General features: G+C 40.1%; 1 protein-coding gene across 1 annotated transcript in view; it reads right to left on the minus strand.

Annotated features, from left to right (window-relative positions):
- Nucleotides 1–22,614, minus strand: part of dusp8a (dual specificity phosphatase 8a) — an 87,735-nt gene that overhangs the window by 59,589 nt on the left and 5,532 nt on the right. The window contains exon 2 of the mRNA XM_066701109.1: nt 7,011–7,405. Coding sequence (XP_066557206.1) covers nt 7,011–7,241 — 231 coding nt within the window. The 5' untranslated portion in view covers nt 7,242–7,405. The remainder of the gene's footprint in view (nt 1–7,010; nt 7,406–22,614) is intronic.

The following is a 22,614-nucleotide window of genomic DNA, read 5'->3' on the forward strand; positions in this document are numbered from 1 at the left end:
TAAATCATGAATTGCATCAACAACTACAATCCAGATTTACATTTTTGCTAAGGGTTTTCTAATCCCAGGCCAGTTTTAACAGTTCCAGGTTCCTTTCTTTACCACTGCATCAGGACTTAAATTGATACATGTTAGCATGTAAATTGAGACTGAGCCTGTCCAAAGACAAGACAAATGGCTTCATTTCCATGGCATGGGAGAATCGTCACTCTTTCAATAGCTTTTTTTTTTTTTAAAAGCTTAAATGCAGAAGCTAATTCATAAATAAATATATTGTAATTCATCTGTGTTTGTTTTCTTCAGATTGTCCACATTCTGTGTTTTTAACAGAAACCTGTCTGCAGGTTCACGTGTGTATCCCTAAACCTACACCTATGGGCACTAAGTTGAATCATTGAACCGAGACATAGAACTTAGTAGCGGTTTGATGGTTCGATTGCCATTGGCTAGGAGCGCCAACATATCCCATTCAGTTGACTTGTGAACTGGGCATCGATTAGCCAAAGCCACTCTCGTCCTGGATTTGCCTGTGAAGGAGGCCTTATGTAACATGGGATTTTACCCGGCTCCTCAGTTTCTCCCTCTCTTACCTTCAGATCACCCCCCCCCCCAACCTAATGAGTAGAACCTCATATCACAGGTGCTGGATAATCTCAACCCATTGTCAGAGCACAGTGTGGACATCTCACACCAGTGCGTCTTGGTAACAGGCTGTTCTCACTCTGTCCCTCTCAGCAGGAGATCCCAATCTTACCCTGCTTCTCAATTTCATGGGCTGCTCTGAACGCTGCCTGACTGTACAAAAAGCCTGAGGGGGGAGAGGGGAGGGCGTTATCTTGCAATTTGAGGAATTATTGAGGAATAATTTTTTTGTAGTTAAGCATCGAACACAGTTGTTTTATGAATATGATTCGGACAGCCTTTCTCAAATTGTCAGGGCCTTTTCAGACAATGTGAAAACACTTCCAAACATGTGAGAAATGACACAAACAGAAAGGTTTTCAATTTGTTATTATAATACTCTAGCAGAAAGCCAGGAATACCAAACTCAGAGGCAATCTCCTCATGCACTGAGAATAATATTTGCCAAGCATAGCAGTTCCTCATTTCACACTATTTTTTTCATTCAGTGTTAAAACACTTTCCTCAGCCTTGTGAGGAAAGCCCTCGTGATTTTGTGTCTTTTAACACCCAAAGCTTTCAAGACACCCTTTTCAAGACCCGTCATCTCATTGTCTGCAGGTCATTAGGCTCCGAAGAGCTCCTGAAGCAGCACAGAAGTCGAGCGGATGTGGAAGTATAATTTATTCATGCCGTGCACTTGGCATTAATTGTGCTGTTGTTTTCCACCATCTGTCAGGGAAGCAAAACGCAATTCTTTGCTGAAACTACTTTTCAGAGTCACTAGGTGGCACCCAATAGAACAGAAACAAAATGTTTACCAGTGAAAATAAAATATATTTTTGTTACATGCTAATATGGAATCAAGCCTGTTTATTTTAGATAATGGTCTAACTTCTGGAGATCAGATACCCACATTTGCCAGTTTTTCAATTTCAAAGGTTCAGTGTTGCTGTTGCTGTTTCCATCATGGATTTTCATGGAGTGCAAACCTCCCACTGCCATTTAAACCAGTGAAATGCAGTGAAACTCTGTCTATTCTTTTACATCTATAATATAAAAAATCTAATGAAAAAAATAGAAAAATGTAATGTAGTAGCCACATGAAACTGGGATTTCACTGTGACGAAACCTATCCATTGGGTCTATTGAACTATTCATTGTTCTCTGAACTGCTCCTATGCTTTATTGATTTTAATCCTGTTAATGTTTTAATGCTTTCAATTACATGGGCTAATTGTATTATGTAACTCAATTTTTGTGTGTGCACAGCCTTTAGTCATTTCCCAAGAGGCACCAGGACCTCCCTTTTTAAGTCTAAAACACCTTTTTTTATTGTTTTATTTTTAGCAAACCTCAAAGAGGTATAAGGGAATCAAAACATATGGTATTTCTTAATTTGATGACAAAGTTCTATGTTACATACAATGATCAAGTAGGGAATCTAATTACACATTATTCAGACCCATTATGTTTTGTTTTCGAATACAATTTTATGGTGCACTCTATCTGTTCAGAACAATATCCGAACTCTCACACAGCGAATTGTGCCAGAGAGCATTGCTTCTGCAAATATTTAAGAACCAGACTGAGTATTGCAATGTGTACTGCAATGTCAGAATATCCTGCACTGTCTCGTCTTTTGCACAGAAACCGTAACACGTGGAAAGAAAGAAACAATGCATCAGTGCACTGTCATAAAGCTTTGACACTGGAGAGCAGTGAACCTCATGAGTGCATGTTGCAAGTTTTTTTTTAATATTTTTTCCCTTGATATCAGAAAATATAGGAAAACAGTGCAATGTTCTATTGATTAAATGACCGTGTACAATTTATTAAGGCTGTACAGTGTAAAGGTTAAGAAAATGGAGTCCGACAATTTCAACAAGGGCTCGAAGTAGGAAACAGAATAAAACACATACAAAAAGAAAGGACCAGTCCATGATTTCCTGATCTCAATATTAGGGGTTAAGTAATATGAAGGAATACAGTTTTATTTCCTGGTGGACCTGCCTGGACTTGCTGCACAAAAATCCCTCTGGTTACACATGCAAAAGATTAGGTGTGCTTAAGGGCTGACATCTTGCTGGACAGGATTGTGTTTTATTGCAAAAGCCAGACACTATGACACAGGCAGCTATTACTCTTCATGGGTGAACAGTAATGTGGAAAGCAAGGTGGGCAATTTCCTGCTGGGGTTACCATAAGAACGGAAAAAACACAAAATAATTGTCTGTTACAGGGGGCGGGCCTGTAAACAACAATGACAAAGAGGACACTGCTCACTCGCACACTTCAAAGGCATCTAGAAACAAACGTAAAGAAATTCGCACACCTTGGGGAATAGGTTAGTCGCTGCTTCGTGTCAGATAATCCTTATTGATTGTTTCAGGATACGTGCAATTGGAGGGAAACATTTAAAGCAGATCCATCCCTTCTAGCTTTACCCAGCTCTAACAATACCCTTTCTATTTCAGCCCTGTTACGTCAAATTGAGTAGCCAATACTTGAGTGAAACCATTCACTATATGTTTTTTGAATTCCTCAGAATCCTGGCCTTAAGGAATATGTCACCCTTCTGACCACTTTCTGGTACCTCCATTCAAACTCATTCATTCAATATGGTACCTGAACACCATACTGTCCCACTCTCTGTATTGTAAATAATACACTTTAATCACCAGTACAGTGAGATGACAGGCACCTCACACTACCCATAACCGAAGATCAGATCACAAACACCTTTTGTTTAATTTTTAGATCTGCAACGTATTTGATATTTAAGCAGATGTGCCTGTCATCTCATTTTCTGCAGCTGTTTATACTTATCAGGACATTTTGTGATTATATTGTGCTCTACATTTGGAATTAAACTACTCTGCAGTACGTAACTTTTTGCACTTTGGATAAAGAGAAGGAGTGAATCTATTGATGAAAAATTATATTTTTGACGACAGCCAGCAGCTCATAAAACACGGATCAAACTGCAGAGCAATAGGGCTCTGCTTGGTTTCCCTGCATTGGCTTCAAAGATGTAACCAGAAGTGGATTCCACTCTAGAAACACTGTATCATACACAGCGGTTGTGCACCTGCATGTGTAAATAAGAGGGGCTCTGCAAGCTGGAACTGCAGGGCTTGGCAGGGCTGGGCAATGGCTGAGATTGAGCCGCTTCATTGATTAAAACACAGCACAGCTCCTCTCTCTCTTGCATTAGGGAGCTGCAGCAGGCAGCCATGGATTCCTGCAGGCCCCAAGCTGCACTGCCGGCCCCCAGTGTCGTCAGCATTCTTTTCACTGCAGATAAATATTGGCCATCTGTCATCTCGACTCATTAGTACATTCAGTGCCGAGGATTAGCACAGACCAAGGACTGGCTAGCACTCAGCCGCGAAGATGAGCTCACAGCTACAGCATTGGTGAAAAATTGTGTCTAATTCCAAACCAAGAGGGTGCGAGTCAAAAGGAACACAGAGCCCTCTCAAGTTCTGAACTCAGTGCTCGGCCAAAAGCAGTCTAACGGCATCTGCACATGCAGTGTATTATGTGTATGATGTTAAATGTCCTGATGAGACTGGAGAAGGCACAGAGGAGAATCTACTCTGGATTGCAGCTTTGATTCGGGCCTACAAAGCCTGATTCTAGGAGATCTGCACGTATTTTAAAAATAATCTAGCACCTAAAACAAATCTGGACCCTTTTTTTTAGAATCCATTCTAAACTTTACAATGCATCTGAACCCAGGACGGCACTGAAGACATCGGCAATCGGCAGATCACTAAATCTGAGATGCCACATCAAAAGGGGTGGTTCTATGATAACAACAAATAAACATTTTGCACAGTGTCAGTGAAGCAGGCGGGAAATGGGGAAATGGATGCACATATAATAATTTCATTAGAGAATGTTAAACAGGAAGGTCTGGAACAGTGGGCAGACTCACTGGAAACTCCAGCAATGTCACCTCTTATGGCCAAGGTGTCATTGGCACTACCTAAGAAATACAATAAATGTGCTGTTCCCAGGTCTCTTTTCAAAATTATAGAAATCAGAATTGTTAAAACACCTTCAATGGTATTTTCTTAAGCTGCTATTTGTAAATAAAGCATATATTTGTTCCCCCAGGATCACAGAGGCACATGCAGAGGCCTTTGGCTTTACAAACTATGATGTCAGTGTTTCTATTAGGAACTGGAGATTACTGAATTATAGTATCGTTTAAGGAGTTTAAGGAGTTTAAAAGACCCAGGACTCAAGTTCCCCTCTGGCTTCAACAGCCATGAGAAGGGAAGTGCTAGTGTGTAACAAGAGAAGCACTTGAGAATGTCCTTGATTGAGCTTTACGAGCTTTAGTGGCACAAAAAAAAACTAAAAAAAAAACTATACACACTTCAGCAGGCTTACAGTGCCAACAGGAATGACTCACGATATTTGTAACATTAAATGGCAAATGTGTCCATTAACATAGTTATTACCTAGATGTTAACAGCTAATAACAGCCTTTAGAATAAATGGTGAGCTTTCATTTGTATTTTTTTTTTAAGGAAGGAAGCACAAGCAGCCATGTCCATCAGTCAGCACCCCCGTGGCCTACTGTGAAGGACTGTATGCTCTGGGGTAAGGGGAGGGGGGTTTTATCGTGCAGAAACCACGGCAAGCCCCCAACTGCCTCCCTGCACGTGCCCTACCACCAGCCTGCCAGTGGGCTATATAAAGGGAATGATGTCATGCTTAACCAATCACAATAAGCCCCCTCCGGACAGCTCCAGCTTGATCCAGCCTTTCATTAATCTCTGGCATTATCCTCTTTACGGGGGAAGCAGGGAGATAATAAAAGAAAGCCAGCTGTAGAGCGAGGCAAAAACAAAAAGCGGACAGTGGGGTAATCTTAAAGGACGAGTGCTATACGTCAGCGCGGCGGTCACGGTTTTGCTGGTTCACCTGCTCCGGCATCCTTTCAGTCCAACACAGTACCTAGCTTGAAGAAGAGCAGAGGTTCCTTGGAAAACCAATCTCCTGATTTATTTCAGTCTCACTTACGAAAGACCCTGTGCAGGATAAACCAACACCAGCAAGGAACTGTCGAGTAAGTGTGAGAAAAAACAAAAAAAGGCCAAAGGATGCTGAAAAGTACTCGTGCCAATTGTTTTATTTATTTTGTTAAATAAATATTTACATTTCACTAGCTGAGCATGTGTTTGGTCAATCCGAGTGACATACAAGCGGTTTATTTTCAGCTCCTCTTGCTCCAGGAGTCCCATTTTCACCTTTGTTTACCAGAAGTGCCTCAAAGGGAAAGAGCAGCATTCAGAAGAAAAATCCAGAAACCCAAAGTGCGATCACACAAACACATGTGCACGCGCACACGCACACGCACACACTTGCGAGAAAATGTATTCATCTGGTGAGAAATAAAATAAAGGGGAAGTTGCAGCATACAGTATGTAAAGCAGTTTTTTAAAGTCCGACTAAAACAAACAATACATTCCTGAATTCAATGCGTGGAAATTTACTCAAAACAGCTTTGATGATCTGGCCTACTGACAAAAATAAAAACACAGACACTGAATGGATGGGAACAAGACTCTAGTAGCATAGCAATGTGATCCACTTCCGTGTTTCCAAGCTACAAGTTCTACAGGGAACTGGCCTCTGTGGCGTAATCGGAATATTGTTTTGGCTCCACTCATCCATGCAGTTTCACTCAATATCAAGTAACAATCTCAAATGTATAACATGCCGATCCATTCTCCAGCTATTCGATACTGATAAAGATTAATACATTTTAATTTGCAAACATATGCCAACATAATTGCAAGTATGTTTTCCAGATAAATGAAACTATGTAAACAATGAAATACCCATGCAAAAGTACTACAGACATTTACCATAGTATTTGTAAATAATCTATATTTTCACCTTTCTGGTACTCATTACAAAAAAATACTTTATAAGCATCATCATAGTATATAATACCATATTACACACAACACAACAGTGGTTGCACTTTCAACACTATGCTCAGCACAGCTGTAATCTTTACAAAACAGGTAGGCCTACTCTTATACAGAAGTGTTTACTGCATTGCATACAACTGCATTTACTGTAGTAACTGACAAGATAAGCTAGACTTAAACCAATTTAATTTCATATTGAACAAAAACACAAAGAAACTGCATATCTTTTATACAGTTGTTTGGACTACAGAAATATTCTATAGTGCAGCAGCAGCCAAATAGCAGACTTTCCAATGCAATCCCTCTGTTTGACAATGCCAACCAGCTTGATTTTGGTTTATTTCAGTGATAATTAATTCTGAAGTACATTTATGAAACTGGCTGAGAGAGGAGGGGGGTTAAGAGGTTAGAAGAGTCAACTGGTGGCCCTACCTTGATCTTGGCGTTGGGCTGCAGGAGCTCGGTAACCGAGACCTTGTCCTGCTGCAGCCTCCTCTTCACCAGCTTTGAACAGCAGACGTTGACAGAGCTGAGCACATGCGAGGTGTTGTACTCGGAGAAGGTGCGGCTGTCGATGACCAGAGTGCGCTCCACACCCCGCTGCAGGAGGCTGGCCAAGCGTTGGGTGTCCATCACATGGCGACGGGCTTTCTCCCCGGCCATGGCTCAAGCCTGGACCAGCAAAGGATCCCGGTGGAGAAGCACAAGAGTGAATCCTGGCAGAGGAGGCTGGAGGACCACACAAGGCAGGACGGGGAGAGGGGGGTGGAGAAGGTGATCACAGGCAAGCCAAGGTCAGAGAGTTCACAATGTCCATGGCTGCATCTCTGTACGGGAGAAGGAGAATCGTGTCAGTATTGTGAATTGCTATCCTAACATCATGCAGGGATCTATATCACTGTCTCAGGCACACCTTTTACATTTAATGTCAATCTGTTTATTGTTTTAAAAGTGGGGAAATTATATCATAATACATGATGAACAACTACGACAGGTGTAGGAGATTTCATTTTAATGTTAAATTTAGGCTTGTAAAAATTGGGTCCCTTGTCATAGGCTTAAATTCCAGAAAGATTATCAGAAGGTCAATTGCAGGTTTGGTTTTCTTCAAAATAAGCATGTGCTGGGAAATGTTGCTGGGGCTTATATGCAGTTACATTACACTTGAAGGACTGGTGCGGAAAGTGAAGAGTCCTGTTTAACATGAAAGCCACAGCCTTCAAAGATAAACTTACTGTAGAGAACATAAAAATATTCAGAGCACTGTAAGAGCTGGTACACAAAAACAACTGCAATTATCAGAACAATCTCTCAGAATGCAGCCTTCATTTTTCAAACAATTGGAATAATTATTCCCTTGGTATATAATCAAGGCAATTTTACCTCAAAAAAACTTAATTGTCTAATAATTAACATTTATCCCCCCACACACACACACACTCAGTGATAGCCCTCATTTATCACAAAGTAATGTAAACACAATAATAGACTTTAATAAATGGGGATTAAGACATCACACTGGAAAAGTTACATTAAATAAAAATATTGTCATGGTTTCCCATTGATTAAAGAGCTAGATGTGCTGAACTTCTGAAATCTCTGTGAATCTTTTCCTAAGCACAAAAGTTTTGAGATTTATTTTTGGTGCTGCAGGTCAAAACGCCATACAGTTTATTATTTTTTTTTAAGATTATTTAAAACACAGAAAGAAACACAGAAAACACAGAAAGGACACCATGAAACTACAACAGTGGTCTTCATGTGGTATTTTCATTCACCTATCTACTATCGACTAGAGGTGCATTTGTTCTTGAAAACAGTTTCACAGATATCTACACATTTCTTTACATATACAGAAAAGAACTTATCTAAGCTTAGCTTAGAAATAAGCAAAATGACACAATTTATATACAGCTCTGGAAAAAACTAAGAGACCACTCCAAGTTCAGAAATCAATGTTAAGTGGTCTCTTAATTTTTTTCAGAGCTGTATATATATTTAAAAGTAAATACACCAATTTAGCACTGCTAAATCTGTGTCTGAAGAAAACTGCAGACAGGATATTCAACTGAAACAGAAAAAACTGATCCATGATGATGTATCTGGGATAATTGCCTGGAGAGAGCTGGATGGAGGACCAAGCCATAACAAGAGGGCCTTTTCAAAGCCTGAGGCTGACTTGCCATGGTAGGAAGAGCATTTGTGTGCCAATTACATCGATCCATGACAGGATTCTGAAAACTGATTGCCATGTGTACAGAAGCATTGCAAAAAACTGAACCGCTATTCATTCATTAATTTACTCACCCACTCATTCACAGCTCTGTGGCACACTGCTTTACCTGGCCTCTGCCCATGCTCAACTGAAGGTCTGCATTCAATCAAAGGACATTTTCATCCCTAGCATATTTCATTAATTTGTTAAAGTGGGTTACCCACATCCTCATAACTCCAGTTTCCTCAGGCAATCTGGCCAATTCTCCCTTGCATGGGACCTGGGTTCTGCAGCCACTAGCATACCACTCTGTTGTGCACAAAGAGTATATATTACACACACACAAACATACATACATACATACATATATATATATATATATATATATATATAAGCATTTGCTTGTATCATGTCTTCTCTTCCTGCAGCATTATACAAATGAAGTGATTCATTATCATAAATCAGGCTGTAAAAATCACTTTACGAGCCACGCCTTATCCTGCCTCATGTAAAAATCATGCAGAAAATATTAATAGAAACAAAATGTAAAAAAGATTTAAAAATAAAATGCTGGGACTTATTTAGACCGCCTTTAATCCACAACATTTAATATGCAACACTGCAGCAGGAGGCAGGAGGACAACTTCAATTAAGTAGAAGATTTTGCATACTTTCCGACACGAACCCTTCCTTGTGCTTCCAGGTGCTCATACTGTTGCTATGATGAAGTGTCTCAGCAACCATCATGGTCACACTAATATATTTGATGGAGTGCCTTTCCATCTTCCAGATATTAGAAACAGAAGTGTTCAAATGTGTGGCACTGTTTAATTATTAGCAATAAAGAATATGAGGAATTTATGGACAATACATTTTTATTGCTACCTTGGTAAAGCACACAAGAGTTTAATAAGCCCCACCCCCCATTCCAAACACAACAGTACTTTTTTAAAGTCAGTTTATTAATACAAATTAGTTTAACAACCAATAGTCAATTAAAATTAGGGCAGTAGTGTGGAGTAGTGGTTAGTGCTCTGGACTGTGGAGCACAGTAATTGCCCACCTGTATAAATGGGTAAATGTAAAAAATAATGTGATATCTTGTAACAATGGATAAGGGTGTCTGCTAAGAAATCTAGTAATAATAAAAGCCATAATCCATTACAATGAGTAAACATATCCAAGCATTTCAGCAAATATGTTGAAAGGAGGTTCAATTTTTATTCAAAATTTTAACTAATAGTGATGTGTGTGTAAACACTTCTATAAATAGATATGAATTTGATTTATTGCATAATTTTGTACATAGCTGTAAGCTGGGTATATTGTTGGATTCAGATGAGGCTTTTAAGGAATACGATAATGTCTTTAATGAAGAAAGCTACAAAAACAAAAATATACTGGGTGGGCATCTCTTATTTGAAAATAGCAGATTACTCTTTAGACACATTATGGGCTGGTTTCAAGACCCAGGTTAGCACTAACACTTAGGCTAGCACTTAGCACTACCCAATTTTATGTTAGGGAGAGTAGTTCAAAACTAGTGCTAATCAAGGTCTGTGAAACCAGCTTTTCTTTATCAGAAAACAAATTGGGAATCATTTGAAGGTGTCTAACAGTCCTGATGTCTGCAGATAGCCTCTGATTGTGGCTGTACAGCACTCTAAAACCCTGGTTCAGCCAAATGGAGTCAACGATGACCCTTTTAGCTACTCAATATTGCCAGCACTGCATAAGGATGCATTTTGTTGCTTCCGGGCAAAATGCTTTTAGAGTCCCTTCAATGGGAATATGATGTTAGTATGATTCAGTAACAATGCTTGTCAGCAGCTTCTCTGTAGAGTTTACCCTTTTCACCCAGCTACAGACAGAGATTCGATTAGAGAAATGCAACAATAGGGGGACACATGTACAAAGAGCCTTTCAGCTAAAGATCTCTTAAGTAAAATGGCAAAATACAACAGTTGGGCTCCAGATTTCTTTATTTAGGATCATTTGGGGTGGATGTAGCAGGTTAGTGGAGTCCTTATACTATGCAAAACAACACCTGACCAACAGCTCAAAATGGTAGCTGGGCAGACTATACCCTCACAATTGCTTCCTTTAGATCTGTGGATGCATGAAAAAATGCATGGCACTTGAATTTATGATTAAACTTGAATGCACTGAGTGCAGTAATGCTTTGGTGATCGAGGCACTGAAATATGTTTGTACAGTATCCACCTGTGATCAGGCCTTTCATGTTAGAGAACACTTGTGTTTTGATTCAGTGTTCAATGTGAGATGTTTATGCTTTACAACGCTTCGTTACTTTTGATCAATTACAGAATCCTGCGGAGTACTATGGCTTGGAGCAACTACCTCCAGTATAAGGCTCACTTTCAAGCTGCCCTTAAACACCACCTTCCGCTATCTTCCCAGAATGCACTGCAGACCTCACAGGTGAGGGGAAATGGATCACGAACACAGACATTTGAACGAAGAGGAAATTAACTTCTGTCACAATCACAGACACCGAACATGTTTTGGCCACGAAGCGAGATTTCACAGCTCTTTTTAAAACAATGCATTATAACTATTTCTGTGTCTTGAGGGTGATTGCGTGAACTTCAGCAAGGTTTTCAAAACACATTCAAATGACAAATACATGTTTTCCAAAAGTATCTGTATGAACAGAAGTCCGAAGCAGCTTGTGGTACAATGGGGGTGGGTCTGTACTGTAACTGGCTATGGCCTTGCTTCATACCCAGCAACTTAATCTGATGGTACGTGGTATTCAATTTTAAACAAAAACGACCAGACCTCTGAAAACTCACTTCAGAAACCTAAAGAGGAAAAGAGAATGATAATGACCACAATTATTATTATTATTGTGGTCATCATCATTAACATCTTTCTCATTAGAAAAAATGGTGAGGACTAAAGTGATCTAATTAGTCCACAACGCAATCGAATTGATAAATACATAATGGCTTGTGTCCAGGGTCTCCTGTTGTAGACAGCAGCACATATAAGACATGAGGTCTGAACTGCAAATCATGCTAATGGCAGAATTTGAAAGAATTAAAGAATACTTCAGGGAGTCGGGGGAAAGGACTAATTAACAGCAATAAGAGGATTCCAGGGAAAAGTGATTTCTTTTCCTCTCTTTCCTTACAACGCCTTCCCTTGAAAGTAGTCTTTTTTTTTTGTACATCTGAAGCTTAAACTAGATTGACACAACTGCAAGGTTCATTTGACTGGAGCAGATTAAGTCATTAAGGAGTTTTAAATCCAGTACGGTTGAGACTCTCACACTCATGCAGCAAGAAGAGACAGTTTAACTTTTGATGCGATATGAAGTGTAGTTCAGCTGGAGTGACATGCAGCCCTGAGATATATAATACATAAACACACATACGCATACACACACAGACAGACAAATACATATTTCAGATTTCATGTTCCAGTGTGGTTTACAAATCTTTCTGAATGGAATATTTGAATCATATAGGCAAAGGTAAAGGTATAGGCTTTTAATGGAAGATACTGGACATACATCGAAGGATACAGATGGATCAGTATGGCCGGCAGATTTTATTTTTCTTTCCTGTGCTTCTGTGATTAACATATAAGAAGCAGCAGCTCCTATATCATGTCGCCTTTATTATTAAAATATAAAGCATACAATATTACAGGAGTGCACTGGAGTTGCAGCTCTTCATCCACTCGGAGCTCAGGGTTGACAGGCAGCGATGGGGGAAATTTCTCTTACACGCCTTACATGCTGCTTTGATCTTGAAAGCACCTGTCAAGGGGGGGGTGGGTGGGTGGGAATGTACAGCTTTTATGCTTAACCTGGATCTCTGGGGCAAGCAAAGACAGCATACTGTGACACATACTCCTGACCCCCAGGCAGGTTGTAACCCTCACCTCCAGCGGGGAGAATCACGAGAATGCTCTGGAGTGATCCTACAACAGCAGGAGCCGAAACGAGCCCCTGTGCGCACAGTGGTGCTAAATCCTCCTTTTCTTACCAGCCGCAGGCTGTGCAGTCAAACTTCACTGCGTCTGTCTACACATATCTGCTGATGGTAAGACAACAATCATGGAAGATCCAGCACAAAGTTTGTAGCCATACACAAGAGCTTGCATGCTCACAACCCAGGACAGCTCACCTCCATGCAATGGGAGTCTAATTCCCACCTTTGAATAGTGTTGCGTTTTGGGCTTACAAGAGATGAGCAGAGCAAGCCTCGACAAAAGAGGTAAGCTGGGGCCTTGTTGCTGCTTGCGACATTCCACAAGAGTGCAACCCATGTGCAGCAAAGCCATTCCTGGTGGAGCTGGCGACCAGGCTCTTTGGCAGGCTCAAGACGTCCCGTGCCAGCTGCCGATTATGGATTATGCAAGGGTATTTGGAGGAATGCAGTATCTGCGGTGGACGCACGGTGGGGTCACTTCCAGGGAGCGCACATCTCACTGGTTGCCTCTAATCACTGGGATTCTTTTCTTTCCTTTCCGCCTGTTCTTGTTTGAAACCACAAAATAAGTGCACAGTATTTAATTTTATTTGCGTTTCCAGTTTTCAGAAGCTGCAACCCCAGGGGGCACAGGTCTGGTCCTGGAGAGCCCACCATCCACCATCTTTTGGAACCATCAGCACCTCAAGAATTTTGAGATCTTTCTGAATTGCTCCAATGATGTCATTAATAATGAGCTGAATTATGTAATGTAGTGCTCTGTTGGAATAACAACCCGAAGACACCCTCCAGGATTGGAGTTGTGTGATGCTGCAAGGGTAGTGTAGCCAGAAAGGGCCTTAAAGAGGTAAGAATTCCTGTTCCCAAGGATCAACCTCACCCAAAACCAGACAGGCTTGCTCTCCCTGTGTCTGCCGAGAGCACCAGCAGTATACATTATAGCATGTGTCAGAGTTTAACAATAACTAAGCATGGGACTGATTTAAAATTCCAATTTTGGCAATATGGTAGATGCTCTTGACTTAGGAAAGGTCACACTATTAAACCATGTAGTATGACACAATCCATCAGAAACATGACCATTGAAGAGCAATGTGTGAAAACAAGCAAAGACTGTCATGTACGAAATGTTAATATGGCTTCACTATTCTCCAACACACGTGGTGCTTTATTACAGATGGTCAATAAAACATACAGATGCACATACAGAGACAACAACAATGGAGATGATAGGTGATGCTGTGATGCCAACATTTCTTCACAGTCAGCTCTGCAACTGATTAAAGTGTAAATTGTACCCAATTCGGTTCTGCTCTTTTCTAAATATATTGTATTACCACAGAAGACACAATGCTCTCTCTGAATGTCATCAGGGAATGGAAATGCTCAAATGCAACAGAAGAGTCAAGAGGTACTATTTTTGTTTCTACACAGGTCATAAAAAATGCACTCACACTCACACTCACACTCACACTCACACTCACACTCACACTCTCTCACTCTCTCACTCTCTCACTCTCTCTCTCTCTCTCTCTCTCTCTCTCTCTCTCTCTCTCTCTCTCTCTCTCTCTCTCTCTCTCTCCCCCTTCCCTTAACTGCGTCAAACCCAACAGAAAAGCAATGCAGATCTTTTCCTGACACAGGAAAATGCAAAGCCCCTGCTCTGAAATGCAGTATTTCTTTATACACCGCACCCAGCTTGAATCTTTACTGAGACAAATATATATTTTCCACTCAGAAATTAGTTCAAAACTAGCAAGAAAAAAAAGCCAGCAGGGAAGTACAAAAGTCTATAAGTTGTCAAATATTCTAAAACATCTAGCTTCACAATATAGCCCTCTGGCTTCTACACAGCAGCCTAATGCTCCTGACCAGTAAGTTATGCATGTGCCTGGCATTGTCATTTAACAGTCCATTCCTCTGCATACATCAGTCCCCTCAACTAGCTTCCAGCATGGTTCAATCTCAATGATAAATTGCCAATACACCGAGCTGCACACATGATTATTTTGTTATTGATTATTAATCATATCCACCACTGTGACTGAATGTTGTACTCAGTACAGTACATTTAGTAAGGGTGTGTGACTGCACATTCCAACAATCTCCATGGCATTTGAAATGTGTTGGGTTAATTGGTAACCCCCACCCCCCAATACACACACACACACACACACAGACAAACCTAGTCTAATACACTGACTACAGCAGCTGTTCCTCAGTGCCCTCACCTGTCACACTCAGCACCCACACCTATTGTGTGCCACGAACCGATGACTCACTTCTACAGCCATCTTAACAGCAATAGCAAGGTACAAGGTCAAGAAAGGTAGAACACTACACAAAAAGCCAACATTTCTCTTTGAAAAACAGGTGACATTCCCTCCAAGAGAAAATAATAATAAAACCAACTTTGAAATTTAGAACATTTCTCACACAAATAAACACATTTCTGAACTTGGCGTGGTCTCTTAATTTTTTACAGATCTGTATATCAGCTATATATATATATTTAAAAAAATTTAAATAACGTACATTCCAGATTTATATACTGTTACTACACCCTCTTAAGCATTATTTGGCAGCTCCTGTGCATAGAAGTTACACTGTATTCCTACAATGCAAGCTTATTCTCTTGGCTACCAGCACGTTTTATTCTCAAATACATCCGATTTACAGTTTATGTGTCTCCCGCCGTCATTCAGAGCCTGAGGGGTAAACGGGGGGGGGGGGTCACAGATCACTCAGTTTTGAGTTGCAAATAGGCTTGTTTTGTTCAGAATAACCTAACAATTTCAGTTGTATATTATCAGTTTGTCATATTATTTGATGTTCTATCAAGCACAGAAAAGTTCAGATCCAATTATGTAAAATCGTTGTGTATTAGTACACTGTAGAATTCCATCTTGACATTTTGAGCTCTCTACGGGTGTGTGTTGCTTCTACCAAAATGTGGATGGTCTTGTTTTGATCAGTAGACTGTCTGGTTCCAGTCATAATTGTCAATATTTTCTGAGATTTTGTATTCCTACTCAGACCAAGTATCCTCCCACCTCCCCATTTCAGAATGCAGAGGGGGGGCGCAAATGTGAGGGGGGTATAACATTTTTTTTTCACATCAGAGAATGCTTCACATCGTTAGAAAGCTGAGAGTCTCAGCTTTCATGGGATACTTGCCAAACAAAACAACAGTGAAAAGTACACATGGGATTAAAGAGAAGCACACAGATTTGGTGCCCTTTTAAGGGTACCAGAGGGGTTTGTCAGCTTAAAGGGTTACATTTTGTTAAACAAACTGATTCCATGATTTCTTTTTTATCTCCAATTGTTTATTTGTTCTATGCTTTAATTTCAGAGTACGTTGAGACATTCAATTTCAATAAAAACTGGAAAAATGTTAGTTTGTTGGATGATTTTAGCCAACAGAAAACAAACAAGCAAGATGAGCAATAAGGTTTCCTGTTATTTGTAAGCGGTCTTTTAATCATATTTAATTATATTTTCTTCTGACATTCGGGCAAACCAAGTCTCCAATTAAGTACTGAGCAGCTGAACTTTGTCTCCACTCTGAATTTTGTTTTGTTTGTCATCTCCTTGTTCATCATAGCAGCTCCCTGGTTATTTTTTTGAGAGAGGTATACCATAAGGCTGCAGCACTCGTTTCTGAACAATCAAATATAATAAGGGGGGGGGGGAATATACCTAGCTTATTGACACTAACGCACCACACAGCCCCTGTATGTGAGATGCGATTTATGTCACCATTATGACCTTTCACAGAACTCTCAAGACAAGGAACAGCATTCAGAAACACCAGCTCAAAAAGTGTACTGGGAATCGCATGAAGGCTACAGCAAAGTCAAAGGGTTAGCTATCCAAAACTTCTAAGAGGTGTCCCTCACCATGTAGCTTGGGCTGTTTTGTAATAATGAAGGGTATGGAAAGGAACTGTGAAAAAAGAGAAACTAATTTTTGGCAACAGAACGCTGGTATTGCATCGGCAAAGTAGAAATCAACTGGTGATGAGGCTGAATGTTTTCAAACAACGGATATATTCTGTTCCTGAGCAGTGTGAGGGCATTGTGAAAGGCTGCTCTGAGCTGGGAGGAGGATTGTGTACAGAAAAGGGGGAGCTGGGCAGCTGAGACAAGTTATAAAAACACACACATTATAAAGGAACGTCTTCAGGTTCATAGCAGTTTAAACCAAAGGCCTGCCATGCTCACAAGCCTGCAAGAACCCTCTATGCTTTTCGACTAGGAGTTCACTCACTAACCGCAGTCCTGTATGGGAGATGATGTAATTCTAAGAGGAATTCAACCTAGCAACTGCATCTCAGAAATTCAGCAGTTGCTCTCTGGTGAGGGAAGCAACAAGGCTAAGGAGTTCATAACAACAAAAACAAACAATCAAATCTATTTCAGCAGTTGGCTGTTCTTTAGAGCCACATACACTACTGCAAAATCTACTGCAATTAATCTACTGCATCTATTGCAATCTATTAACCACCTGCATGTATGTTGTGAAACTAAAAATTATAGAAGTCATCCCCAAACACCGATATTTTGCAGCAATGCACGCAGCTTCCACAAATTAGAGAGACACCATCAACAAATGGTAGAAAAAGGATTTCATTATTTTAGAAGCAGTTACTGGCATTATAACCTCTCCTGAAGCAATGCATTAGCTCTGTGTTCTCCATTATTCGCCATTGGGAAGGAGTTACATAATATATTCATGATGTAACAAACATTAACCTATAAGGTTAAAATAATAATAATAACATTCCCAGCATAGTTTCAAAACACTCATGGGCTGTATTATTGAAAGACATGGTGGTAAATGTTTCTGACATTGATGTGCTTAAACAAGATCTACTGTAAAGCATGTTTACATTTTACAAAAAATGTTCTACCACATAATACATTGTTCTAATGGATTCAGTGAGGGACCACTTTAATGCTGAAACAGCCTACCCCAGCTGAGCTTCCGATCCGTTGTTAAAGGCAACTGAGCCTAGTTCTCTCTCTTGATGGATGTAGAAAAAGATCGTGTGAGTGAGTGTGTGTTTGTGTGTGTGAGTGTGTGTGTGTGTGTGTGTGTGTAAACTACCTCTCTATCTCCCGAATAAATAAGAGCACAGAAGCACAAAGATTCTGCAACCTTACCTTTGCATTGGCCAACCAGGCACTGACTCCTCAGCACAGATCACCCCCACTAATGCCAATCCCCCCCCACCCCCCATCACCGCCACCTGCAAAATCCCTGCAGGCCCTCCTCTAAGCATAAATCTCAGACTGGCCAGTGTGTGTACGGTCTCTCTCGACAAGCAGGGCCCAGGCACTGCCAGCTTCCTAATGACGCTTCTCTCTTAGTGAGCTACCCGGGGAAAGGGAAAGATGCGAACGCCAGGTGGAAGGAGTTGGCTTTACAGTGGCTCATGCCGACTGACGCAGCCGGGGCGTTTCGAACTGTATCTCAGCTTCGCTCCACGCTCCAGAGAGTGCTGCCTCACGCACTTGAATAGAGAAGTAAGCAAGGAGTCATTAGCTCATCAGTCCAGACCTAGCCGGATTAACCCTATTACCACTGCCTGCCACCATATGATCTTAAATCCTGCTTTCTAAATCAACCCATTATTCTCTCTATATCTCTTTGATTTACCCCCTCTCACCCCTCCTCCTCCCCATCCTCCCCACCCCTCTGCATCAGCAGCAACTGAGTTACTACAAGTGAATGCAATGAAGATGTAGGAAGGAACCCGATTGGCTGGAAATAGGGAGGTTGCCATAGGAACCTGGGAATCAAAGCGTGAGGGATTGGGGATGCTATCAGGGTAAAGAGGGCTAATAAACCTCTTTAAGGAGATTAAAACCATGTTGGTTTCTTTGTTTTGGGTGCTGCCTCTCTCCATTTTTGGGGGGTGAAAAGTAAGTAAGAAAATGCTGCATCACTGTCCTGAAATGTAGGCCTATTGTTCTGTGTTTCACAATTTGAGGAAACTGTTTTCTGAGTTCAGTCATATGATAGAATGAAATACATAAAATAAAGATAGCATATGGCACAGAGTGATATATTTGACCACTTAGCTGATCACATGAGTCACAAGTTAATCTGCAGAAGTGTTCAATTGCAATTCTGATCTTGAAAAGTAATAACTGAAGGAAAAAATGAGAAAAAAATATATAAATTAAATATAAAAAATTATAAATCTGAAATCATACAGGATATAATAACAGTAACCTAATGCGGTGTGACAATTTCCTCACACTCTCTTCAACTGCTAACATAACATTCATCTCCTGGTGCAGCCCATACTAACTCGCAAAGACTTGACTAACTGCCTCTCCTGGAAGATGCATTATTTCTTGTGAAAAATACACAATGATAGAAACACTGAAATTCAGCTCACAATTTACCCCTACTAATATGTTGCCCAATTATTAAAACAAAAACATGCCTCAGATATGCAATCCCTTAGGCTTGTAATCCCTTTATTTAGCGAATGGATAACAAGGTCACAGTAATTTGTAGTTTCATTTAGTTTATGTTATTCTACCGGCTTTCCATAAGAAAATGGTTCAAAAGCTCGCAACAACCAGCTTCTGTGTACAATAATTAAGAAATTGAAAGTCAGCCCTCAAGGTCCTGCAGAATAAGCCTTGGGAGTCAAACCACTAGGAATGGAAACCAAGGATTAATAAGGTGATGCCGGAAGATGCATGGGCATCATGTAGTCCTAAGAATTCACAAAAGACTAATGCTTTGGTTTATTAAGCATGCTGTACAAAATAAAATTAAAAAACTTCAGTCAGTATCTAAAAATGACAGAACGAGTTACAGAAATTAAACAGCCCCTACTGTATATTTCCAAGTTAGCAGTAGGCATTTAGCTTTGTTAACAATGTTTTACAGCTCTTTGAAGATGGAAAAGAAACACCCCTTTTCAAATGCATTGCACACTAAGCACACAAATACAGGGGAGAGAAGTAAACATGTAGTCTCTCAAAAATGAAGATAACAAAGAGTTAATCTAAGGAAGTTGATGAGATAAATGATAGTCAATGATAACAGCAGGATGACTCTGCTACCAATGACAAGTTCATGCTGTGTCATTTCAAACACAAAGCAGACTCCTATTATGAAGAATGTATTGCAACATTACAGTCGTGGGGTTCTGCTGACCTGAAGTTGATCTGCAGTAATCCTCAAAGCCTATCAGAGGTTAATTTTCAATCAAATAAATTAAGAAAATATTCCTAGGCTACTGTAAAGGAAAAGCCACTTTCCCCAAGACCACTTTCGTGTTTTAACTTCAAACTGAAAGAAGAGTAACACTGTCTTTGTGCAGCACCATGGGCTGGATTAAAATTTTGATTAACCCATGAATAACAAAGTAACAACATGTGCCGTTGTATTTCAGAGTGGCAGAAAGAAACATTAAGCAAAAAAAAAATAAGTAAACCACCACTGAGTGGTTTGTGTTGTTTTGCCCAAATTTTGCCCCAAGCATTTGGAAAAAGGCAGGTTTCTGTCCATGACAAAGTTAGAAAAGCATGTCACTGATCAAGATTATATTTTTGTCATGGTGTTTTTTGGACCCATCCAGAAGTGGGAAATCAGAGTAAGGACAAATGGGTCCCATTCCTTGCTTGAGTGCTTTGACAACCCATGGTTTTAATCAGCCATTCGTCAAGCTTGTTTCTCTACAAATTATCGCTGCAACTGTGACAGATCAAACTATATATGAGAGCAGTCACTGATTCTGCTACCAATTAACTCAGGACACATGACTAGAAAGTGTAAAAGAGAGAGAGAGAAAGAGAGAGAGAGAGAGAGAGAGAGAGAGAGAGAGAGAGAGAGAGAGAGACAGACTTTATAGTGGACAAAATCTTTCATCACAGAATACAGGACATTTTGCCCCTTGGCATTTTAACCCTTAAAAGTAAACAAGGACCACTAGATTCTCATCTCATTCAATAATCTACACCTCACTGTCGGTACTTCTTTTGCAGCTATCTTTAATAGTAACTTATCTGTAGTAACCCGATATAGGTTTAGAAAATTATAGCCTGCATGCTTGTAATCCGTATTCTGTCTTTATTAAATGTGATGATAATAATAATAATAATAATAATAATAATAATAATAATAATAATAATAATAATAATAATAATCATCATCATCATCATTCCTGATCATAATATGTTATTAGGTTACTTTAGATCTATACCATTGAAAAATTTGGGGTAGTAGGAAGAGACTAGAATATATTTCCAAAGCACACGTGAAGTGAATCACAGCAGTATCTTCGGTGAACCAACATTGCACAATGGAATGCAGGAGTGATTCTGCCACAGGCCTGCAGACTAACAGTTGCACTGTCACAATGGTTTGGAAATTCAATACGTTGATTACGGTAAAACAGAATCCCTCTGAACTGCTTCTTTTACTCCCTAAATCGTTAAGCATCAAAGCTGATGTTCTGCAAACAAGCGGGGTCTATTTGTCTATATTTTATGCACTGGCGAAGTGCAAAATAAAAAAGCAAGAAGTTAATATCTAGGACGTGGATGCACAAAAAATGATGTCTTATTTTTCATTTCCTTGTGGGGCTTCCAGCATTAGGGACTTGGGAAAGGACTCTTCTCGATCATTCAACAGAGGAACGTACAGTGGCTGAAAGATTCGGGTTACTGCAGCATCAGTTAATCTATGTCTGTCCATTGAAAGCTTTGCACCATTATAGAGAATACTGAAAGGAATGAAACTAGGCACAGCATCTTCTTGATGTTTATAAACCATAATACCTGACGTGATCTGAATCAAATGCATTTATTTTTGTTGGTATTTGGAGTCAGAAACATTCATTGGCATTTCGGTACACAACATAGTGGTTTCCGAGAGATTAAATACTCCAAAAGCCATCTGCATTTCATTCGAAGATTGATCTACAGTACTGCTTGATGACTCCTTTTTGGCTTTAATTCAGTTTCTGTTTGCAATTGGCTGGCATGAAGTTAAGTCAATCAATAATGGACTGACGAAATGGAGTGTTTATTTGTTGCTAAGACAATGAAGAAAATGCTTCACAATCACCCCTAAACACAGCACCCCAACCCACCCATACAAGCACTCTACTCACCCTTCTATTGACCGGGAGCAATAAAAAGCTTTCAGTGACACAGGGGAAAAGGCAAATAAAACATGATGACAAATAATATTAGCCAACCAGGTTTAATTATACAGCCTGGTTACTGATTAACTAACTGTACTCATTGAGAACTCACAGCACAGTTTGAATCTGTACATTGGTGGGGGGTGCACACATTTTAGAAACACATTTTCTGTGTTGGCACACTCATATGTGTAGCAATCGCCACTATTTTGGGAGATTGTATAAAAAATAAGAGAGTCCATCGTTTCAACATAGTATACTAAGCCAGAATCTAAATGTGATATAAAGAAGGCTGAGTGTGTTCTTTGGATTATTTTCAGGGCTTTGTACTGTAGTTCTGTCAATCATTGCTCTAGGTTAGGAGCGATCGCCAGTAATGTACCACGTCGAAGTAATGTCAACTACTGAGATGAAGGGGCTTTGCAGGGTGCATATTTTCAGCAAAGGATGAATTGCTTGGTTTGTCTTCATACAATGCCTTGGCTTCCCTTCTCTGTCTGCACTGTAGCCTGTGGACTTTACTTAATATGTTCCAACTCAGAAGAAAATGAAAGGCAGTGGCTACACTTCAATTTCAAAAAGGGATCTCCGCTTCCGTTTCTGGACTGACAGGCTTTTGGGTGGGTGGAAACTTTAACCAATTCTTGTAAAGACTGCCCTGTAGTATGCAAACCCTAACAC

Source organism: Amia ocellicauda, chromosome 4 (assembly GCF_036373705.1).
Source record: "Amia ocellicauda isolate fAmiCal2 chromosome 4, fAmiCal2.hap1, whole genome shotgun sequence".
In the NCBI taxonomy this organism is placed as follows: domain Eukaryota; kingdom Metazoa; phylum Chordata; class Actinopteri; order Amiiformes; family Amiidae; genus Amia; species Amia ocellicauda.